Source organism: Coregonus lavaretus (assembly GCF_964263955.1).
Source record: "Coregonus lavaretus genome assembly, chromosome: 39".
NCBI classification, from domain to species: Eukaryota; Metazoa; Chordata; class Actinopteri; order Salmoniformes; family Salmonidae; genus Coregonus; species Coregonus lavaretus.
Genome location: NC_140026.1, coordinates 24,072,082 through 24,093,025, shown reverse-complemented (window position 1 = coordinate 24,093,025; position 20,944 = coordinate 24,072,082). Strand labels below are relative to the sequence as shown.

General features: G+C 43.2%; 1 protein-coding gene across 2 annotated transcripts in view; it reads left to right on the top strand.

The window, feature by feature from the left end:
• The window catches only part of LOC311113164 (calcium/calmodulin-dependent protein kinase type II delta chain), a 104,654-nt gene that overhangs the window by 66,342 nt on the left and 17,368 nt on the right, over window positions 1-20,944 (top strand). The window contains exons 7-13 of one of the 2 annotated variants that reach the window (XM_084156344.1): window positions 4,687-4,789; window positions 10,360-10,443; window positions 12,006-12,100; window positions 13,468-13,590; window positions 14,063-14,146; window positions 14,386-14,428; window positions 16,235-16,272. In XM_084156344.1, the coding sequence (XP_084012470.1) occupies window positions 4,687-4,789; window positions 10,360-10,443; window positions 12,006-12,100; window positions 13,468-13,590; window positions 14,063-14,146; window positions 14,386-14,428; window positions 16,235-16,272 (570 nt within the window). Of the gene's footprint in view, window positions 1-4,686; window positions 4,790-10,359; window positions 10,444-12,005; window positions 12,101-13,467; window positions 13,591-14,062; window positions 14,147-14,385; window positions 14,429-16,231; window positions 16,273-20,944 lie in introns of both variants that reach the window. The other variant, XM_084156345.1, reaches the window with a different exon arrangement.

The window sequence follows — 20,944 nt, the reverse complement described above, 5'->3', positions numbered from 1 at the left end:
ACTCACACACACTCATGCATATAGTAATTTTGACAAGACACACTGTAATCGTACTGAACAGTACCATTGTATCCAACCAAACTAAATTTAGGTGGACACAGTTAAGCGGTTGGCACTCTAGACTGTTTCCACCAGACCACACACAGACTGACTGCATCAGAACAGACATCCCTCTCAAGCTGTTCCTTCAAGACTCATTGACTTCTGACGGCACTCTGTTCAGCTCTACCTCCTCATTTCCGTCTCATTATCCCTGCTCATCTGTCCATCTCTTTTTTCATGCCTCTTCCCTCTTTCTTTCACTCCTCTTCCCTTCTTTTTTTCCTTTCACCCTTAACTGAACTCTTCCCTCTTGTCCTCCTTCATTCCCTCTGTCCAATCTCCCCTCCTCCTCTTCCTCTTTCTCCCTGCTGCTCTAAATCACTGACGCTGCTGCTCTCTCTTCCTCTGTCTGTCCACACGGCCAGGCCACTCTGGATGATGCTGGTCTGGATGACTGCATTAGAGACCAGGGCTGTCCCTGTCCTCTCTCTCTCTCCGCTGCCCTCCTGTAGATTCCCCGCTCCCTCTAGGTTTAGATACCAAGCCACTGGTTTAAATCCCTGAAGACAAGAGATTGAGACAGATGTAGCTAGGAGATTGAGGAATAGTAAGTGAGAGATATGCACAAGGGTAGACGGCTGCATGCGGGAATGCGTGTGTGTGTGCATTTGCCAGCGTTGTGTGTGTGTGTGTGACTGAAAGCCAAGTGCATCTTTCCCGGTTGCAGTAGCTACAGTAAGGCCACCCAGGCTAGATGAATGTGGAGTAATAATTACATCTTTATGGCTGCGAGACCTGAATTAAATTAGACCCATTACACAGGAGCCCTGAGGACCGGGCATAAATCCTGATCACAGTGAGCTAGATAGGATCCACACACAGAAACACACCACAATTAATTTACCCAGTACACACCACAATTAATTTACCCAGTACACACCACAATTAATTTACCCAGTCCTGAAAGATATACTGGCTATGGACTATAGCTCTCATATGTGCTTCTAGATTAGATTACAACGTATTGATCAGCCTATTTAGGGATTGTTAGTCATATTGAGTTTTCATAATACCTATTTGGTTATGAAGCACATTATATAAAGCTCATTAGGGATTATGTGTTATAGGGAAGACTCTATAGCCCTCAAACTCAACTCTGGACCTCAAAGCCAGTTCCACTGCATTTTTTCATTGTTCCCCTCTAACCAGGGACTGATTTAGACCTGGGACACCAGGTGTGTGCAATTAATTATCAGATAGAACAGAAAACCAGCAGGCTCCGGACCTCGTAGGGTAAGAGTTGAGTACCCCTGCTCTATATGATTGATGCTATAAGGATGATGTATTTTTTATTTTTTTACCTGGCCCCTTCCAGTCACATCACACAGGTTACATGATTTTTTGGTGGGGAAGGGAGGCTGGGTTGGTTGGGGTGTTTGCAATGACTGCATGGCACTGTTGACTGCACTTACCCCACCTCCCACCGTAGCATGTGAGCCCCGTCTTTGCCCTCTGATCTGCACGAATCACGAATCACAACTCACAAATGCTCTACTAACTGCACCAATGAATGATCATGAATTTACCCTGTTTGATTTTATGTTATATGATGTTGAGGAATTGATTATTTTAGCTTTTTTTACACCATATGCAATATCTAGGCCAGTGGTCACCAACCGGTTAATCGCTATCGACTGGCCGATCTCCAAGGCATTACTAGTTGATTACCAAACATTTCCTTATTTTCTTTGTGCTGTTGGCGGTAGGTGCACTGCGCCGGGAAGGCAGTGTTCCCATTTTGAACCATTTCATGTGTCTGAAGGTAGAACTCCGCCTACCCGGCAGTCCCAGAGAATAAATCACGTGCACCTATAGGCCTACCGCTGGCTGCACAGTTTCCAGACTGTAAAAATAAACCTTGAACTCACAGCAAAGTTGATACTGTGAGATTTAAAAACGTTTAAAACCATGACTAGAGAGAGACTCAACGAATACAGCAAAGAGCTGCTGTATGTTTAAGTTATTCAGCAATGTCAACACTTTGTTCAACACTTTTATACGCCATAAAATGTGCGTTCTCCCTACTTCCACTCACGCTACAACCAGCACTGCTGCTGCAATGAATGAGTATAGCAAAGTGTTCCGATAATCATACGCTGTTATTATTAACGGCTTGTCTCTTTTAATATCGAGGAATATTTCACTTTCTCTGGTCATAGGAGTAACAACAGGAATTGGTGCATGAGGCAGATTAAATGCAGTGCGACTTGAGTTTCGCCATCAGCTGGGGCCCTGAGAGGCAGCCTCACTGCTGCTCCCTCCCACCCTTCAGACTGACCATCAGATGCAGGCCATCAGTCCAGTAAAATAAACTAAAGCCAATTATTATGCTCACTCAGCTGTGCCTCACTAGTAATTCAAGCATAGCCTATATGCTGTGATAATGTATTGGGCCTATAGCCTACTGCACAAACCTCTGCTACATAACTGTTTTTAATTGGTTAATGTTGCATAGGCTTACAAAAAAAAACGGTAGATCTCGTCTTTCATTTTGACTCCGTGATCTTGACTCAGAAAAGGTTGGTGACCACTGATCTAGGCCATAGAAGTGGTTAGTCCACTGACATACAGTTCATGAGGTACTGTAACTAATGTATTTGCCCCAGAAGCAAACCAGCTTCGCTCCAAAAAGTAGCTGAAACAGCTTCTGCTCACATCTCCTGTTTAATACATTACCTCTCCTGAATTATTTCCAGTTAAGATTCAGAGAAGCCGCTTTGAAAATGTCAGCAAATGCATTATTCCTCAACCCAGAACCCAGGGTAACCTGTACTCTAAGCCCCTCCCCTTCCTGTTCCAACGGGGCCTATGCATGAGTCACTGTCGACCTCAGACCTTGTAGCCCCGCCCCTCGGGCTAAACGGGAGCCTGACTGCGTGTGGCTTATTACACACTCTCATGTATCTTTGTGAAGATCAAGCTGTGTCCACTCTGTCCTTGCTGTGTCCGTATCAGTGTCAACCCTGTTACTCAACACTGGTGTAGGTGGTGTAAAATTGTCCCCAGTGTGTGTTGAGTGAGAGCGTTGAGTCGTAGAGAGCTATTCCTCTAGAGCGTGAGCTTGGTGACGGTGAACATGCACGGCCCCACAGGGACACAGGAGGGGACACGATGGAGTTTATTATTACACAGTACTGATGAGGAGTTATGAATGGGTTATAGAGGGGATTGCCATAGTAATGTGCCAAAATATACTTTGGTTAATGGAATTTGGTCATACACTACATTACCAAAAGTATGTGGACACCTGCTCGTCGAACATCTCATTCCAAAATCATGGGCGTTAATAATATGGAGTTGGTCCCCCCTTTGCTGCTATAACAGCCTCTACTCTTCTGGGAAGGCTTTCCACTAGATGTTGGAACATTGTTGCGGGGACTTGCTTCCATTCAGCCACGAGCGTTAGTGAGGTCAGGCACTGATGTTGGGCGGTTAGGCCTGGCTCTCAGTCAGTGTTCCAATTCATCCCAAAGTTGTTCGATGGGGTTGAGGTCAGGGCTCTGTGCAGGCCAGTCAATTTCTTCCACGCCGATCTCGACAAACCATTTCTGTATGGACCTGGCTTTGTGCACAGGGGCATTGTCATGCCCCAAACTGTTGCCACAAAGTTGGAAGCACAGAATCGTCTAGAATGTCATTGTATGCTGTAGCGTTAAGATTTCCCTTCACTGGAACTAAGGGGCCTAGCCCGAACCATGAAAAACAGCCCCAGACCATTATTCCTCCTCCACCAAACTTTTCAGTTGGCACTATGCATTTGGGCAGGTAGCGTTCTCCTGGCATTCGCCAAACCCAGATTCATCCGTCGAACTGCCAGGTGGTGAAGTGTGATTCATCACTCCAGAGAACGCCTTTCCAATGCTCCGGAGTCCAATGGTGGCGAGCTTTACACCACTCCAGTCGACTTTTGGCATTGCGCATGGTGATCTTAGGCTTGTGTGCGGCTGCTTGGCAATGGAAACCCATTTCATGAAGCTCCCGACAAACAGTTATTGTGCTGACGTTGCTTCCAGAGGCAGTTTGGAACTCAGTAGTGAGTGTTGCAACCGAGGACAGACCATTTTTATGCACTTCAGCACTCGGTGGTCCCGTTCTGTGAGCTTGTGTGGCCTACCACTTCGCAGCTGAGCCGTTGTTGCTCCTAGACATTTCCACTTGACCAGGGCAGCTCTAGCAGGGTAGACATTTGATGAACTGACTTGTTGGAAAGGTGGCATCCTAAGTCGCTGAGCTCTTCAGTAAGGCCATTCTACTGCCAATGTTTGTCTATGGAGATTGCATGGCGGTGTGCTCGATTTTATACACCTGTCAGCAACGGGTGTGGCTGAAATAGCCGAATCCATTAATGTAAAGTGTCCACATACTTTTGTGTATATATAGTGTATAGTGGGGATCATACCATTTTTCAATGGTGAGATGACCCACCGTCTAGGATTTACAACCCAGTGTGGATATCACCCAAAATACTAGAGAGAATACACCTACTGTATAATATATTATTGCGGACATGTTCCTAGAGTTCATTTTCATGTATATTGCTGTATGAGAAGTGTTGAAATCCTGTGTCTCCCTCTCCACTCCAAGCCTGAGAATCTGCTCCTAGCCAGTAAGCTGAAGGGAGCAGCGGTAAAGTTGGCAGACTTTGGTCTGGCCATCGAAGTGCAGGGAGACCAGCAGGCATGGTTCGGTGAGTACCAGTCAGTCACAAAACATCTGTTCAAATATCACCAAGGATCCCAAACTTGGCTGTCCATTTGAAGACTTGTTTTACATGTCCAATGCAGCCGTTTTTATTTAAATATCAAATAATTTCTGGGTAACAATTAATTACCTTACTGTGAATTAAAATTGTACAAAAAAATGAACAAATAGCTTCTTAGCAAAGGGCAATTTTTCAAGCAATAATTTTGCTAGGACTGGGAGTGGTCTGAGTGGGGAGGGGAAAACTTGCTGTTATTGGCAGAACGGTTTGGAACTCTCTTTCTTATTAGTCTAATTCATTTACTGCCTGGTAATTTACTGCCTGGCTGAAATTGCAGGTGGTCTTTTCAAATAGCTCTTACACTAAAAAGCATTATCATAATTTTCACAGTATTATTCCAATCTCTTACACCTGAAATCTGCACCAACGCGATTTAAAAAGTTGTAAATATGACTTACATTTCTCTACACTAAAATATGCTAGAATTCCGACAGGATTATACAATCAAAAATGGCCTCACCTGTTTGAAGAGAACTCTTTCTCTAGCTCATTTTACGGTAGAAATGTATGCATTAAAAAAATTAAAATAAATAGCTTTGGTGCCAATTTCAGGTATAAGTGGTCATTTTTAAAAACGTTTCACCCAATACTCAAAACTGATAAATGCACAGGAAGCCTGTTCAGGGGACCCGTTTTCTTGCCCTAATTTAGCAATACTTGAAAGGCCCAGTGCAGTCAAAAACGTGACATTCCTGTGTTTTATATATATTTTCACACTATGAAATGTGTTGTTGTATACAGGTAGCTTAGTGGTTAAGAGCGTTGTGCCAGTAACCGAAAGGTCACTGGTTCTAATCCCGAGCCGAATAGGTGAAAAATCTGTCGACGTGCCCTTGAGCAAGGCACTTAACCCTAATTGCTCCTGTAAATTGCTCTGGATAAGAGTGTCTGCTAAATGACTAAAATGTAAAATGTATACTATGTAGCCCCAGGGTGTAACTAAGCATTTACTGTGCTTTACAGACCCTGTTTTATTCTAAACAATATCTAAAGCCACACAAGCTTTAGAAGTACTTTGGTGTTTACTTTGTCTTTAAACTCAAGGCTCCACCACCAGTGCTGAAGCTAAGTCACCTAGTTAATGTGTGAGAGGTGAGACTTTGAGGTGTGTCAGCTCTCTGGGTTTAATAGTGCAGGTTTTATTAGGTGGAGAAACAGGGCCATTTCCCTGCTAATCCCCACAGAATGGGGGAATAATTATCCTAATCCCCTGGGCTGGCTGTCACCTGAGAATCATCTACCCAGTTCACTGGTGGTGCCCCAGGGCATGCTGGGAATTTTAGTTCTTTAGAGAAGTAGGCTGCATTCCACTGGTGGGGAGCCACACTATGTTCCCCAGAGGGTCGTTCCAGTGGGGAAGTTTTGGAAGCTTGTTAATCATGTCCCATAAACATTGCATTAAGGATTCATTTGACCTCTAATTGGCTGTCTCTTAAAAGAGACAGGATTCACCCTAACCACAGGGATTCCAGGATTGTCTCCAGCAACATTGCGAACGGTTTTAGAGCCTGACGGCCTGGGTGTATTTGTGCTCCAATCCTACCTGTCATAATCAGCAACAGAGGACATGGAAAGTCCCGTAGAAATGGTAGACGTTTTGTTCTATGAGATTATCTTCATCAGCAAACATTACTTTTTGAGATGCACCACATTTTTTTCTGTCAGAACAGCCTCAATTCGTCAAGGCATGGACTCTACAAGGTGTCGAAAGCATTCGACAGTGATGCTGGCCCATGTTGACTCCAATGCATTCCACAGTTGTGTCAAGTTGGCTGTATGTCCTTTGGGTGGTGGACCATTCTTGATACACACAGGAAACTGTTGAGCGTGAAAAACCCAGCAGCATTGCAGTTCTTGACACAAACCAGTGAGCCTGGCACCTACTACCATACCCCGTTCAAAGGCACTTAAATCTTTTGTCTTGCCCATTCACCCTGTGAATGGCACACATACACAATCCATGTCTCAATTATCTCAAGGCTTAAAAATATTTTTTTTACCTGTCTCCTCCCCTTCATCTACACTGATTAAAGTGGATCAATAAGGGATCATAGCGTTCACCTGGTCAGTCTGTCATGGAAAGAGCAGGTGTTCTCAGTGTAGAACAAAACATTTAAGATCTCCTAAGCCTGTGTTAACCTCAGACCTTATTTTCTGCGTTTTTCCCTAAACCATATTTCTTCCCTATAGGGATGGCTGCACAAACCAGATGTAACTCATTTCTGGATTTTAGGACTACAAACTGGCATGCTCTGGCAACTTTGATGGGGGTGTGGGCAACAAAATATCTGAATTTATCATGAAGGGCCGTAGTGGCTCGTGGGTCTGCGTACCCACATCCATACCCACACATGCAGTCAGAGCCGTCCCTAGACGGTTGGGGGCCCTAAGCAACATTTTGTTGGAAGCCCGCATTCTACCTTGTGATCAAAACATTTTAGCGGCCCCTCTCTTGACAGCGGAGAGTGGGAAAAAAAGTTTTAGTTAATTTCCTACAATTCTACACTTTGCCAAGGGGAGTAGAGATAATGTTTCAGTTTTCTAGCAAGTTTGATGCGACTCTACATGTTTTCCCATGGGGTGGAGAAGATTTAGCAATTTTATAATGCATTTCATGCAATTCTACTCATTTTGCCATGTGTCGGGGAGAAATATTTGCAGTTTTACAGCAGATTTCCTGCAATTCTACACATTTTGACATAGGATGGAGAGAAATGTTAGCAGTTTTACAGCAAATGTCCTGAAATTCTACACATTTTGCCCTGACTTATGCCATGTTAATATGATGTCTGAGGGCGAGTGACTTACAAAATCAATGGGTCCCCCCGGTCCGTAATTCGACCATGATTACTAAAAGTTTAGATGGCTGGCTAGACTAATTTACCAATCAAAACCAATGTTGCTCACATGGGCTAATTGAGTAAAGAGCTAGGTTTCTGTCCAATTGGCGACAGATTTTCATGCGAATATTCAAAACTCTGCATGAAAACAAAATGCACATTTTCCCACCATTTACATTTGACATTTTAGTCATTTAGCAGACGCTCTTATCCAGAGCGACTTAGTGAGTGCATAAATTTTTCATACTGGCTCCCCGTATGAAACGAACCCACAACCCTGGCGTTGCAAGCGCCATGCTCTACCAACTGAGCTACAGGGGACCAGAGATGTTTCCATCAAATTGACTTGTTGCCGATAAAAGGTTGTGTGTGGTGACGTAGTGCACATAAAAATAACTTCTGTGGTTAAATTCCCCATGTACTCAATTTAAAAAATACAAGTGAAATGGGTTTCCATCGTATTTTGAACTACTGACACTATAGACAACCACAATTGTGCTTGTCATTTTGGCACTGAATGTCGGATTTGGCTTTTTTTTTTGTGCAGATCTTGAATTAATGTTCTGAATTGATCAAAGGGACAGTCTAAATTAAAAAACGGGCCACACAAGCTTTAGAAGTTGAATAGCCCTGGTGTATGTAATGTCATCAGAAGTATATTTTCTGGGTGACCTAAATACTGACAGGTTTTCATCAAACTGTCTCAAAAAAAGCTTCAACCTGTAACCAGTGCCTGCAATCTGGTTCAAGTTATCAGTCAACCTACCAGGGTATATACAAACAGCACAGGAATGAAATCATCCAAATGTATTGATCACATCTTTACTGATGCTGCAAAAATCTGCTCTAAAGCAGTATCCAGATCCATCGGATGTAGTGATCATAATATAGTAGCCATATCTAGAAAAAAACAAAGTTCCAAAGGCTGGGCTTAAATAGTGTATATTTTTTAGTGATTCCTATGTTGAAGATGTATAATATTTGCTGGTCTGTTGTGTGTAATGAATTTTTATTTTACCTTTATTTAACTAGGCAAGTCAGTTAAGAACAAATTCTTATTTACAATGACGGCTACCCCGGCCAAACCTGGATGATGCTAGGTCAATTGTGCGCCGCACTATGGGACTCCCAATCTGCTACTGACCCTTAGTAAACTTTTGGAAAAATGGTGTTTGACGATATACAATGCCATTTCACAGTAAACAAATGACTTTCAGCACGCTTATAGGGAAAGGGACTCAACATGTATGGCACTGACACAAATTACTGATGATTGGCTGAAAGAAATTGGTAATACGATTTTGGGAGCTGTTTTGTTAGACTTCAGTGCAGCTTTTGAAATTAGCGATCATAGTTTTTTCAGCAGCAGACTGTTATAGCTTTACATCCTCTGCCATATCATGGATGGAGAGTTACCTAATGGAAGCCTCTCTAATGTAAACCCGGTCAATTTTGGCATACCTCAAGGTAGCTGTCTTGGCCCCCTTTTTTCTATTTTTACTAATGATCTACCACTAGCCTTGAGTAAAGTGTGTCTATGTATGCTGATGACTCAAAACTATACACGTCAGCTACCACAGCAAGTGAAATCACAGCAACCCTTAACAAAGCACTGCTGTCAGTTTTAGAATGGGTGGCTAGTAATAAGATAGTCCTAAATTATATAATAATTCGCTAAACCCTAAACCTTATCCACATCTTGTAATGAATCTGGCAATTGAGGAAGTTGAGGAGACTAAACTGCTTACTGTAACCCTAGATTTTAAACTGACATGGTCAAAACATATTGATGGGGAGAGGTCTGTCTGTGATAAAGCTCTGCTCTGCTTTCTTGACATCACAATCGAGAAAACAAGTCCTACAGGTCCTAGTTTTACCACACCTGGACTACTGCTCATTTATATTGTCAAGTGCCACAAAGACGGACATAGGCAAATTACAGTTGGCCCAGAACAGAGCAGCACAGCTGGCCCTTAAAATGTGTGCACTGAGGGCTAATATAATATGCATGTCAATCTCTCCTGGCTCAAAGTAGAGGAGAGATTGACTGCATCACTACTTGTCTTTGTGAAGAGGTATTGGCGTGTTGAAAGCCCCGAACTTTCTGTTCGAACAGCTAACCTACAGGTCAGACACCCATACATACCCCACTAGATATGCCACCGGTGGTCTCTTCACAGTCCCCAAGTCCATAACAGACTCTGGGGAACACACAGTACTACATACAGCCATGACTACATGGAACACTCTTCCACATAACTCAGTCGAGCAGTAACATTTTAAAAACGGATAAACCAACACCTCACAGCACAGCGCGGACTGTGAAGAGACATGTACACATGCGCATACGCACACACACTCTAACACACACACTCTACACAGACCCACACATTGTAATGTTGTATTTTAATGTGCATTTAATACTGTACATTTGTGGTATTGGAGCAATGTACATATGTATAATTCACAATGTCGAGCAGGCTATTGTTTTACTATGATGTATTGTTTTATTATTGTTTGTACTCCAGGAAGAGTAGCTGCTGCCTTTTTAGCAGCTAATGGGGATCCTAATAAATACAAAAAACAGTGGGATGTAAGTGCACATGCATCTTGGGAAATGTAGTTCATTTATATGACGTCTCGTCTCTGTTCCAGGTTTTGCGGGAACCCCAGGCTACCTGTCCCCAGAGGTCCTGAGGAAAGACCCCTATGGGAAACCTGTGGACATGTGGGCCTGTGGTAAGGAACTTCCCAACATGGAACAATCTATTTGCCTTTGAGCAAAAGGCTAGTACTGACTACAAAGTGCCTACATGGCTCTCACACAGACAATGAGTTCATCTAGTTCACACTCCTTGAATTAATCACTGCAGCCGCTCGTTACATAAACTCATCAAGGGCCAGCTGGGCTTTAGATGTCTACCACACACTCATTCACAACCTGTGCTCTCTGAATTCTGGGCCACAATGACTTATTTGTGTCGTTGGAGTGCTCTACTGACCAACCAAGGGCCCTTGAGCTTGTCCCGGTAACCTACCAGCCAATGAGCAACACAGTGCTGAAGTGCTTGGCTTGTTTTTGTCACCACAGTGATAGTGACATGATGGAAACCCTTATAGTGGGAGGAGTCTATGAAGAGGGGGTACTTTTCTGTCCTCTCCTGATCTCTTCATCCGTGTAACAATGAAAGCTGTTAAAACTTGTATTAAGTCCAGAGTATGTGAGCGGAGCTGGAGCGAGGAGTGGAGTGTGCCCAATTTGACTGGAGCGTGGAGCGAGGTTCCCAAAATCTGGAGCGTCGGCTCCAGTAGCGCTCACTTCACGAGCTCAGGGCATGCCCGGCCCAGCATGCATTTGTAGTCTACTTGTGTGCTGCTATAGCCCCTTGCTTTAGCTACTGTCATTTAGTATGCTAAATATTTTCATAAAGAAACACACAGGTGAAAAATCAAGGTGACTTACAAAGATGAGGAGGATCAAGAGCAAGAGAGGGAGTGTGGTGATGTAGTGTCCACAACTAAATAATCATTTTGGAATCTGAAAAGACGGGTATCACGAAAGCATGATGGTGTACTTACTACGTGCACATGCTAACAGAAAGGAACGAGTTGGGTAGCTAGCTAAGTGTGTCATTGTAGCAAAGTATTTATAGTACCAAAAATCAGATCTCTTAAAAGTTTCATTCATTAAATTTCGTTCTATTATCTATACAATATGCCACCATTGAATAGGCCTGGCATATTACCTTCAAATTTAAATGCTTCACAATTAATTTCTTTGTAGGCTATAGCCTTGAAATAATTGAAATAATATAGCCTAAATAATTCATTTCCGTTCCTCCTTAGGCTATCTGTCTGGCTCCTGACCTATTTAGTGTTTATATGCTGTTTAATACGACATGTAGCATCATAGTCACATTTTCCTGTTTATTAAAATCATATGGTTTGGTTTCAATACTTCAAAACCAAATGGTAGGTCCAGGTAGTCACAAAAATAGATGGGTGTTGGTTAAATTGTGATTTTTAATGAATGGAGTCGAATTTGGAGCTGCTGTTTTTTTGTGGGGGGGGGGGGGGGGGGTGAGGAGCGGTTTTTAGTGGAGCGGTTGGAAAGGACGTGGAACGATGAGCGGCACTCACATACTCTGATTAAGTCAGTAAAGGTCATTACTCAGATATTATTGGGTCATACTGGCTTTGATTGTACTTTCTCCTCTTGCTGAGTTTTGAGTATAATTTTGAAATGACATTTATTCATAATTGGTATCGTGCTAATTACATGTTTGTGTCTGTCTCATCAGGTGTGATTCTCTACATTCTCCTGGTGGGCTACCCTCCCTTCTGGGACGAGGACCAGCACAGACTGTACCAGCAGATCAAGGCTGGGGCCTACGATGTGAGTACTCACACGACACATACTCTGTCATGCACGTGCTTTCACACAGACAAATTGATCCATTTGCCAATCTGTCAGCAGTGTTTAATACTTACTGTGGAGAGTCTCACTGGCATAAGGTATCACCAGTGGTGGAAAAGGTACCCAATTGTCATACTTGAGTAAAAGTAAAGATACATTAATAGAAAACGACTCAAGTGAAAGTCACCCAGTAAAATACGATTGAGTAAAAGTCAAAGTGTTTGGTTTTAAATATACTTAAGTTTCAAAAGTATACATTATTTCAAATTCCTTATATTAAGCAAACCACACAGCAACATATTCTTGTTTTTTTATTTATTTATGGATAGCCAGGGGTACGCGCCAACACTCAGACATAAGTTACAAACAAAGCATTGGTGTTTAGCGAGTTTGCCAGATCAGAAGCAGTACGGACGACCAAGGATGTTCTCTTGATAAGTGCGTGAATTGGACCGTTTTCCTGTCCAGCTAAGCATTCAAAATGTAACAAGTACTTTTGGGTGTCAGGGAAATTGTATGGAGTAAAAATTACATTATTTTCTTTAGAAATGTTTAGAAATGTTGTGAAGTAAAAGTTGTCAAAAATATAAATAGTAAAGTACAGATACCCCAAAAAACGACTTAAGTAGTACTTTACACCACTAGGTATCACTGGAGTTGATTTCCATGGTTGTTATCTGACAGTCTTTACATGAGGTTAAGGCAGGCTTGCTTAGATCGATACCGAAACCTCCCATCCCCTCACTGTTTCTGAGACTTTGACCACAATCATTTAACTTTAGCAGGCAAAGCTAATCTCCTGTTTTGAGTGACTGGAATGGAACATGTTTATCTTGAAGGAAATGTGTTAGCCACTTGATTTCAACCCGAGACAAGGCCATACTTGACACATCAGAATTCCAGTCTCTGTCTATTGGCTGAGCATTGCCTCTGTTGGAACACCACACAAAGGCTGTTTGTCTATTTCCTCCTTGTCTGGCAGCTCTCTCCCTGCTCTCCCCAGTCAATCCTAACGCCTGTCCCAGACAGATTGAGTCTTAGGACGAGAGAGGAGGAGGAGGAGGAGGAGGAGGAGAGAGGCAGGGGGACAGCCCAATGCGATGGCTCAAGCCCAACTTGGCTCTGGAGACGAGCACCTTCTGCTCAGTGAATCTGTTTTTTTGTCAACCGTGTGATGTTTTTTTTTGCCAGTTCTCTCGCTGTCCTTGTTTCTCCAAGGACACATTTTCAAACAAAGCTGAATGGAGGGAGGGAAAGAGTGAGTGAGGGATGGGAGGATAGATGAGTGGATGGATGGACTGATGGATGATGAGCCTCATTGCCTCTCTCGATGTTCTCCCCTTCAGTTTCCGTCCCCTGAGTGGGACACGGTGACCCCCGAGGCCAAAGACCTGATTAACAAGATGTTGACCATCAACCCTGTCAAGAGGGTCACCGCCACAGACGCACTCAAACACCCCTGGATCTGTGTACGTGTCTTTCTCACACACACACACACACACACACACACACACACACACACACACACACACACACACACACACAGTCTTGTACAGCTAACCTTGTGGGGAAACACAATTCAGTCCCATTCAAAATCCTATTTTCCCTAACCCGTACTCTTACCCTTACCCTAATCCTACCCCTAACCTTAACCCTAACCCTAGCTCCTAACCCTAACCCTTAACGTATTTCTAACCCTAACACTAATTCTAACCTTAACCCTAAACCCCCTAGAAATAGCATTTGACCTTGTGGGGACTAACAAAATGTCCCCAGTTGGTCAATTTTTTGTTAGTTTACTATTCTTGTGGGAACTTCTGGTCCCCACAAGAATAGATAAACACGTCCACACACACACACTCATACACACAGTCCAATGGTCCGATGAGCACACCTACAGACTTAAAACATTCTCCCCCTCTCTCTCTGTCCTCTCTGCAGCAACGTTCCACTGTGGCGTCCATGATGCACAGACAGGAGACGGTGGAGTGCCTGAGGAAGTTCAACGCCAGGAGGAAACTCAAGGTGAGGGAAGGTTTTTCACAGCACTTCACCAGGTTTCGTGAGTGAGACATTGAGAAAGTGACAAATTGACTAAATCCGAGCCCATGCGTGTCATAGAGTGGACCCTGTGCACTATGTAATCCAATCATTACCTTTCCACCTAATGTTTGACACCGTGTTAGAGATGAGGTGACAGTGTGACAAGTATTAAAGCCTTGGCGGTCAGTCGTTCAACTCACTGTTCCTTTTTTCTTCCTCAGGGTGCTATTCTCACCACCATGCTGGCCACACGCAACTTCTCAGGTAAGATGCATCTACCTACTGTATTGTAGTTTCTTTCAAGGTCTCTCTTTTGGCTCTATGTATCTGTTTTTATTTCTCCCCTCTCTCCTCTCTTTCTCTCGCTCTCTCACCAGATCAATATTTAGAATTCTCCATCAGCTGCTGCTTAATAATGCTGCTGGATGTATTATTTCACCAAAACACTTGAGGAAATCAATGGGGAGAGAAATGAGGGAGAGAGGAGCAGGTGTTAAAGAAAGGACTGATAGAGTGAGAGAGGAACAAGGAGAATAACGCATGAGAGTGTATGGAGCGACAAAATGTGAAAGTGACATGAGTTGTAGGGGAGAACTCCAGGATGAATACGCTGGCCTTTAAAACGACCACTATCAGCCTGCTCTCAGTTGATATCAATAGAGACTGCCTGGAGACCAGCGGGGCGATGCTGATCAATGTGGTTCAGACAATCTGGGCCTCTTAAAGGGCAATACTTTAATATTTTGTCTGTTAGCTGAAACTATTAATTCTCTCTCAGGGTGATTAGTGAAAGGGAGGTGAAAGGAAAGGGGATACCTAGTCAGTTGCACAACTGAATGCATTCAAACAAAATGTATTCTGCATTTAACCCAACCCCTCTGAATCAGAGTGGCTACTGGAGGAAAGATGTGGACTTCACTTTCTCCTGCTTCCTTGTATTTATTTGGGCAATTTAAACAGAGTACTGTGTTCAGGCAAGAAAAACACATTGTTTAATCTCTCTCTCCCTGTCAAGACGTTGGTTCTCTTGTTACCAGAAAATATTTTATTTTAAAAAGTACATTGTTTTCAATTTTCATTCCATATAGCCAATGCTTTTTTTGCTCAGAGCAAGACTTTACACCAGTGGTATTCAAAGTCGGGGTCGCGACCCTTTATGGGGTCAGCCCAAAAATAAAAAAAACATATTATATGGGATCAATATACAAACTTTTATGAGAAAGATGTTATTGAGTATGTATTTATTGGTTTATTTTCATTTTGATGAGATAAAAATGCTATGAGTTGAAGGTTATTTGTTAATGTAGTAATAGAAATGTACAGATTTTTTTAAGGTTGTGTCATTAGATTTGTAATGGGGTGGGTTCGCAAGGAATTATTTAGGAAATTCTGGCGTAAAAAAATGGGGTCCTCGCTGAAAAGGTTTGAATACCACTGCTTTATACCCATTCTGTTTTGTTTACCTTTGTTTTTTCTCCCTTCTGTTTTTGGGATGTGTAACCTTGTGAGGTAAGAGTCTCTGTCATGGAAAGAGGCATGCCTTGGCACTGCTCTCTACCCATGTGTCCATCTTGGTAACTTGCACCCCTCTCAGACTAAACATTTTCACAAACACCTTTCTTCTTCCCCCTCTCATACACTCTTCATGCACCTGTGTGGCTTTTGTGTGACAACCCTGATCACTTTAACCAATCACTGAGCTTTTCCACGTGCCAGAAATCTCATCACTCTACCCAACCAGCCAATTACCTCGCTCCATGCGTGGACTATATTTGCATGTTGATTTAGGGGTGGGTGCTAACGTGTTCTCTACGGAGGAGTTGTTATTATGACATTAACATGATTGGAGTCTTCCTTCAAAAAAGTTTTAGATGCAAGCAATTGAAGGTCTCTATTTACGAGTGTGTGTGTGGTAGAGGGCATTAAACCTACATTCTTTAGGACTGTCACAGTTGGCCCATAATTGACCGTCTTCACTAGATATAGTGGCGTGTGTGTGTGTGTGTGCACGTGTGTGTGTCAGAGGTGTCCTCGCTGACCTTGTCCCCGTGTCCTCTGTCCTTACAGCAGCCAAGAGCCTGCTCAACAAGAAGGCTGACGGCATCAAGGTAGGTTTATCCACCTCTCTCATCCACTTCTGCGATCTTAACACCTGACAACACACATTGACACACACACCTTTAGTTATGGACTCATGTAACTTATATTGCACTTGTAACTGACAGTCTCGGAAGAGAAGTTGGAATATTTCTACAAAACATATGTTTCAGCTGCCAGCAGTGTCATTTTGAGTGCTGCGTGACTAACATGCTGACTAGACTGGGCACCAGACGCGATCAGGACCTGCAGGCTGAAATGTCAAAATGAACCAACTATATTAATTTGGGGACAGGTCGAAACACATGAAACATTCATGGATCTTTGTAGAATTTGATTTATTTTGAGTCACACAAAATTGTGTGTTCTCTACTCTGACAATTAATCCACAGATAAAAGGGGAACCTAGTTAGTTTCTAGTAATCTCTCCTCCTTCAGTCTTCTTCTTCTGTGGACTTTTATATGGCGGTTGGCAACCAACTTTAAGGTGCATTACTGCTACCAACTGGACTGGAGTGTGGACCTCAGTTCATCTTTCAATCACCCATGTGGATATATGCTCCTAAAAAACAATGAGGAGATGGGAGAGGCGGGAATTGCAGCGCGTCAAAAACATGTATGTGTACATTTATTTTGCAACACTCGCAACACGGGCTGGTGTGGTCGGCATGTAAGATATCTCAATAATCGGGCCCCGCCTTCACAAAATAATTAAGTTAGAGTGGTAGCATCTGTTTTGTGATATGAGGAAGCTAAAAAAAGAAAAAAAAGAACATGCTGACAGATCTGCTTAATCTGAATGAAAGTCCTCATCTCCCGTCCAATCAAATTTCAGCTGTCATAGCAGCTAATGGTTCCATATGACCTCCACGTGTTCCTCAGTATCTCTGTTCCCCCTCAATCTCCCTGTTTCTAAATCTGACTACAAAATCCCAGTCACTCTTCCTTATTGGGGGATTTTATCTCCCCCTCCTCTCAATATTACTCCCTCCCTTCTATCTTTTCATCTCTATTCTTCTATTTCCTATATTTCTACCCTCTCCCCCCTTTTCTCTCTCGCTCCCCTCTTTTCCTCACTCACACCCCTCTTTTCAACCACAAATGTCTTGCTCTCCCCACTGGGGGTCTGTGTCAGACAGTGACTCACATGCTATCCCCCTCACAGCTGTGCTAGAGTGGCCTTCCTCCTGTGGCTGTCTTCTCACCCTGGGTCCAGTGTCAAACTACTGGCTGACTTTGTCTGTCCCCTGCATCTGTCTGCCTCCCCTGGCCCCCATCTCCCTCTCCAAATGCTGATCCTAAAATACTAGGATCACATACCCAGGAGCAGCACTTGACATACACTATATATACAAAAGTATGTGGACACCCCTTCAAATTAGTGGATTTGGCTATTCCAGCCACACCCGTTGCTGACAGGTGTATAAAATCGAGCACACCGCCATGCAATCTCCATAGACAAACATTGGCAGTAGAATGGCCTTACTGAAGAGCTCAGTGACTTTCAACGTGGCACTGTCATAGGACGCCACCTTTCCAACAAGTCAGTTTGTTAAATTTCTGCCCTGCTAGAGCTTACCCGGTCAACTTTAAGTGCTGTTATTGTGAAGTGGAAACGTCTAGGAGCAACAACGGCTCAGCCGCAAAGTGGTAGGCCACACAAGCTCACAGAATGGGACCGCCGAGTGCTGAAGCGCGTTAAAATCGTCTGTCCTTAGTTGCAACACTCACTACTGAGTTCCAAACTGCCTCTGGAAGCAACGTCAGCACAAGAACTGTTCATCTGGAGTTTCATGAAATGGGTTTCCATGACCGAGCAGCCGAACACAAGCATGGCTTGAGTGGTGTAAAGCTCTGCCACTGGACTCTGGAGCAGTGGAAACGCGTTCTCTGGATTGATGAATCACGCTTCACCATCTGACGGTCTGACGGACAAATCTGGGTTTGTTGGATGCCAGGAGAACGCTACCTGCCCGAATGCATAGTGCCAACTGTAAAGTTTGGTGGAGGAGGAATAAAGGTCTGGGGCTGTTTTAATGGATCGGCCTAGGCCCCTTAGTTCCAGTGAAGGGAAATACAGCATACAACGACATTCTAGACGATTCTGTGCTCCAATTTTGTGGAAGAACTTGACTGGCCTGCACAGAGCCCTGACCTCAACCCCGTTGAACACCTTTGGGATGAATTGGAACATCGACTGCGAGCCAGGCCTAATCGAACCAAAACATAAGTGCCCGACCTCCCCACAGCAATGTTCCAACATCTAGTGGAAAGCTATCCCATAAGAGTGGAGGCTGTTATAGCAGCAAAGGGGGGACCAACTCCATATTAATGACCATGATTTTAGAATGAGATGTTCGACGAGCAGGTGTCCACATACTTTCCTCATCAATCTACACACAATACCCCATAATGACAAAGCGAAAACAGGTTTTTAGAAATGTTTGCTAAAATAAAAAAGCAACAAAAAAAAGATTATTATAAGAATTCAGACCCTTTGCTATGAGACTCGAAATTGAGCTCAGGTGCATTCTGTTTCCATTAATCATCTTTGATGTTTCTACAACTTGATTCGAGTCCACCTGTGGTAAATTCAATTGATTGGACATGATTTGGAAAGGCACACACATGTCTACATAAGGTCCCACAGTTGACAGTGCATGTCAGAGCAAAAGCCTACCCATGAGGTCGAAGGAATTGTCCGTAGAGCCCCGAGACAGGATTGTGTCGTGGCACAGATCTTGGGAAGGGTACCAAAAAATGTCTGCAGCATTGAAGGTCCCCAAGAACACAGTGGCCTCCATCATTCTTAAATGGAAGAACTTTGGAACCACCAAGACTCTTCCTAGAGCTGGCTGCCGGGCCAAACTGAGCAATCTGGGGAGAAGGGCCTTGGTCAGGGAGTTGACCAAGAACCCGATGGTCACTCTGACAAAGCTCCAGAGTTCCTTTGTGGAGATGGGAGAACCTTCAAGAAGGACAACCATCTCTGCAGCACTCTACCAATCAGGCCTGTATGGTAGTGTGGCCAGACAGAAGCCACTCCTCAGTAAAAAGCACATGACAGCCCACTTGGAGTTTGCTAAAAGGCACCTAAAGGACTTTGACCATGAGAAACAAGATTGACCTCTTTGGCCTGCATGCCAAGCGGTGAAGCATGGTGGTGGCAGAATCATGCTGTGGGGATGTTTTTCAGTGGCAGGGACTGGGAGACTAGTCAGGATCGAGAGTCAGGGTCGAGGGAAAGATGAACGGAGCAAAGTGCAGAGAGATCCTTGGTTCACCTTCCAACAGGACAAAAACCCTAAGCACACAGCCAAGACAACGCAGGAGTGGCTTCAGGACAAGTCTCTGAATGTCCTTGAGTGGCCCAGGCAGAGCCCGGACTTGAACCCGATCAAACATCTCTGGTGAGACCTGAAAATAGCTGTGCAGCGACGCTCCCCATCAAACCTGACAGAGCTTGAGAGGATCTGCAAAGAAGAATAGGAGAAACTCCCCAAATACAGGTGTGCCAATCTTGTAGTGTCATACCCAAGAAGACTCAAGGCTGTAATCGCTGCCAAAGGTGCTTCAACAAAGTACTGAGTAAAGGGTCTGAATACTTATGTAAATGTGATGTAACATTTTTTCTTTGTCATTACGGGGTAATGTGTGTAGATTGATGAGCGTAACAAAATGTGGAAAAAGTGAAGGGGTCTAAATACTTTCCGAATGTACTGTACTTAGTCATTGCAGCTACAGTATGCTTAGCGGTGTATAAAACATGGTACAGCTATATGGATACTTGATCATCGTGGTACTTTTTAATAGTACGTTTATAAACACATACGGTAAGTGTAATTTGAAACTTGTATCTCATTATGGTAAGTGGTGAAATACCTGGCTAAAAGATAATTAATATATTATTTATCGTTTAAAGGAAAACTCACTCTATGACTATAGATGAGGTTTTATGAAAAAAATACATTCTAAAGGGGTGATGATATTACAAATGTTGATCGGAATGTGCAAACTGTCCTTTTAAATATGCATTGGAGATAATGTAAGACCAGTACTTGAAACAATGGAACACTGTGAAACATCAACGAAACCAGGCCTGGTGTTCATAGCAGATTTTGAGAAGGCCTTTAATGAAGTACGACTGGAATGTATATATAATTGCCTAGACTATTTTAATTTAGGAGAATCCCTTATACAATGGGTTAAAGTTATTTATAGCAAGCCCAGGTGTAAAATGGTAAATAACTGTCAAGAGGAGTAAAAAAGGTTGTCCACTGTCGCAGTATCTATTTATTAGGGCCATTGAAATGTTAGCTATTAAAATCAGATCCAACAATAATATCAAGGGGCTAGAAATCCAGGGCTTAAAAACAAAGGCGTCAATGTATGTAAAGTTGTCTTGAATTCGCAATATGGATCCCTGCACAGTCTCATTGAGGATCTAGATCATTTCTCTAACCTCCCTAGATTAAAACAGAAGTATGATAAGTGTACCATATTGTGTATTGGATCGCTAAAAAACTACTTTTACAATTCCATGTAGTTTACCAATAAACAGGTCTGATGGTGAAGTAGACATAATTGGTATTCCTATCCCCCCAAAAATAAATGAACTCACTATAACAAATTTCAATAGAAAGTTAGCAAAAATAGATCTTGCAACCGTGGAGAGGTAACTAC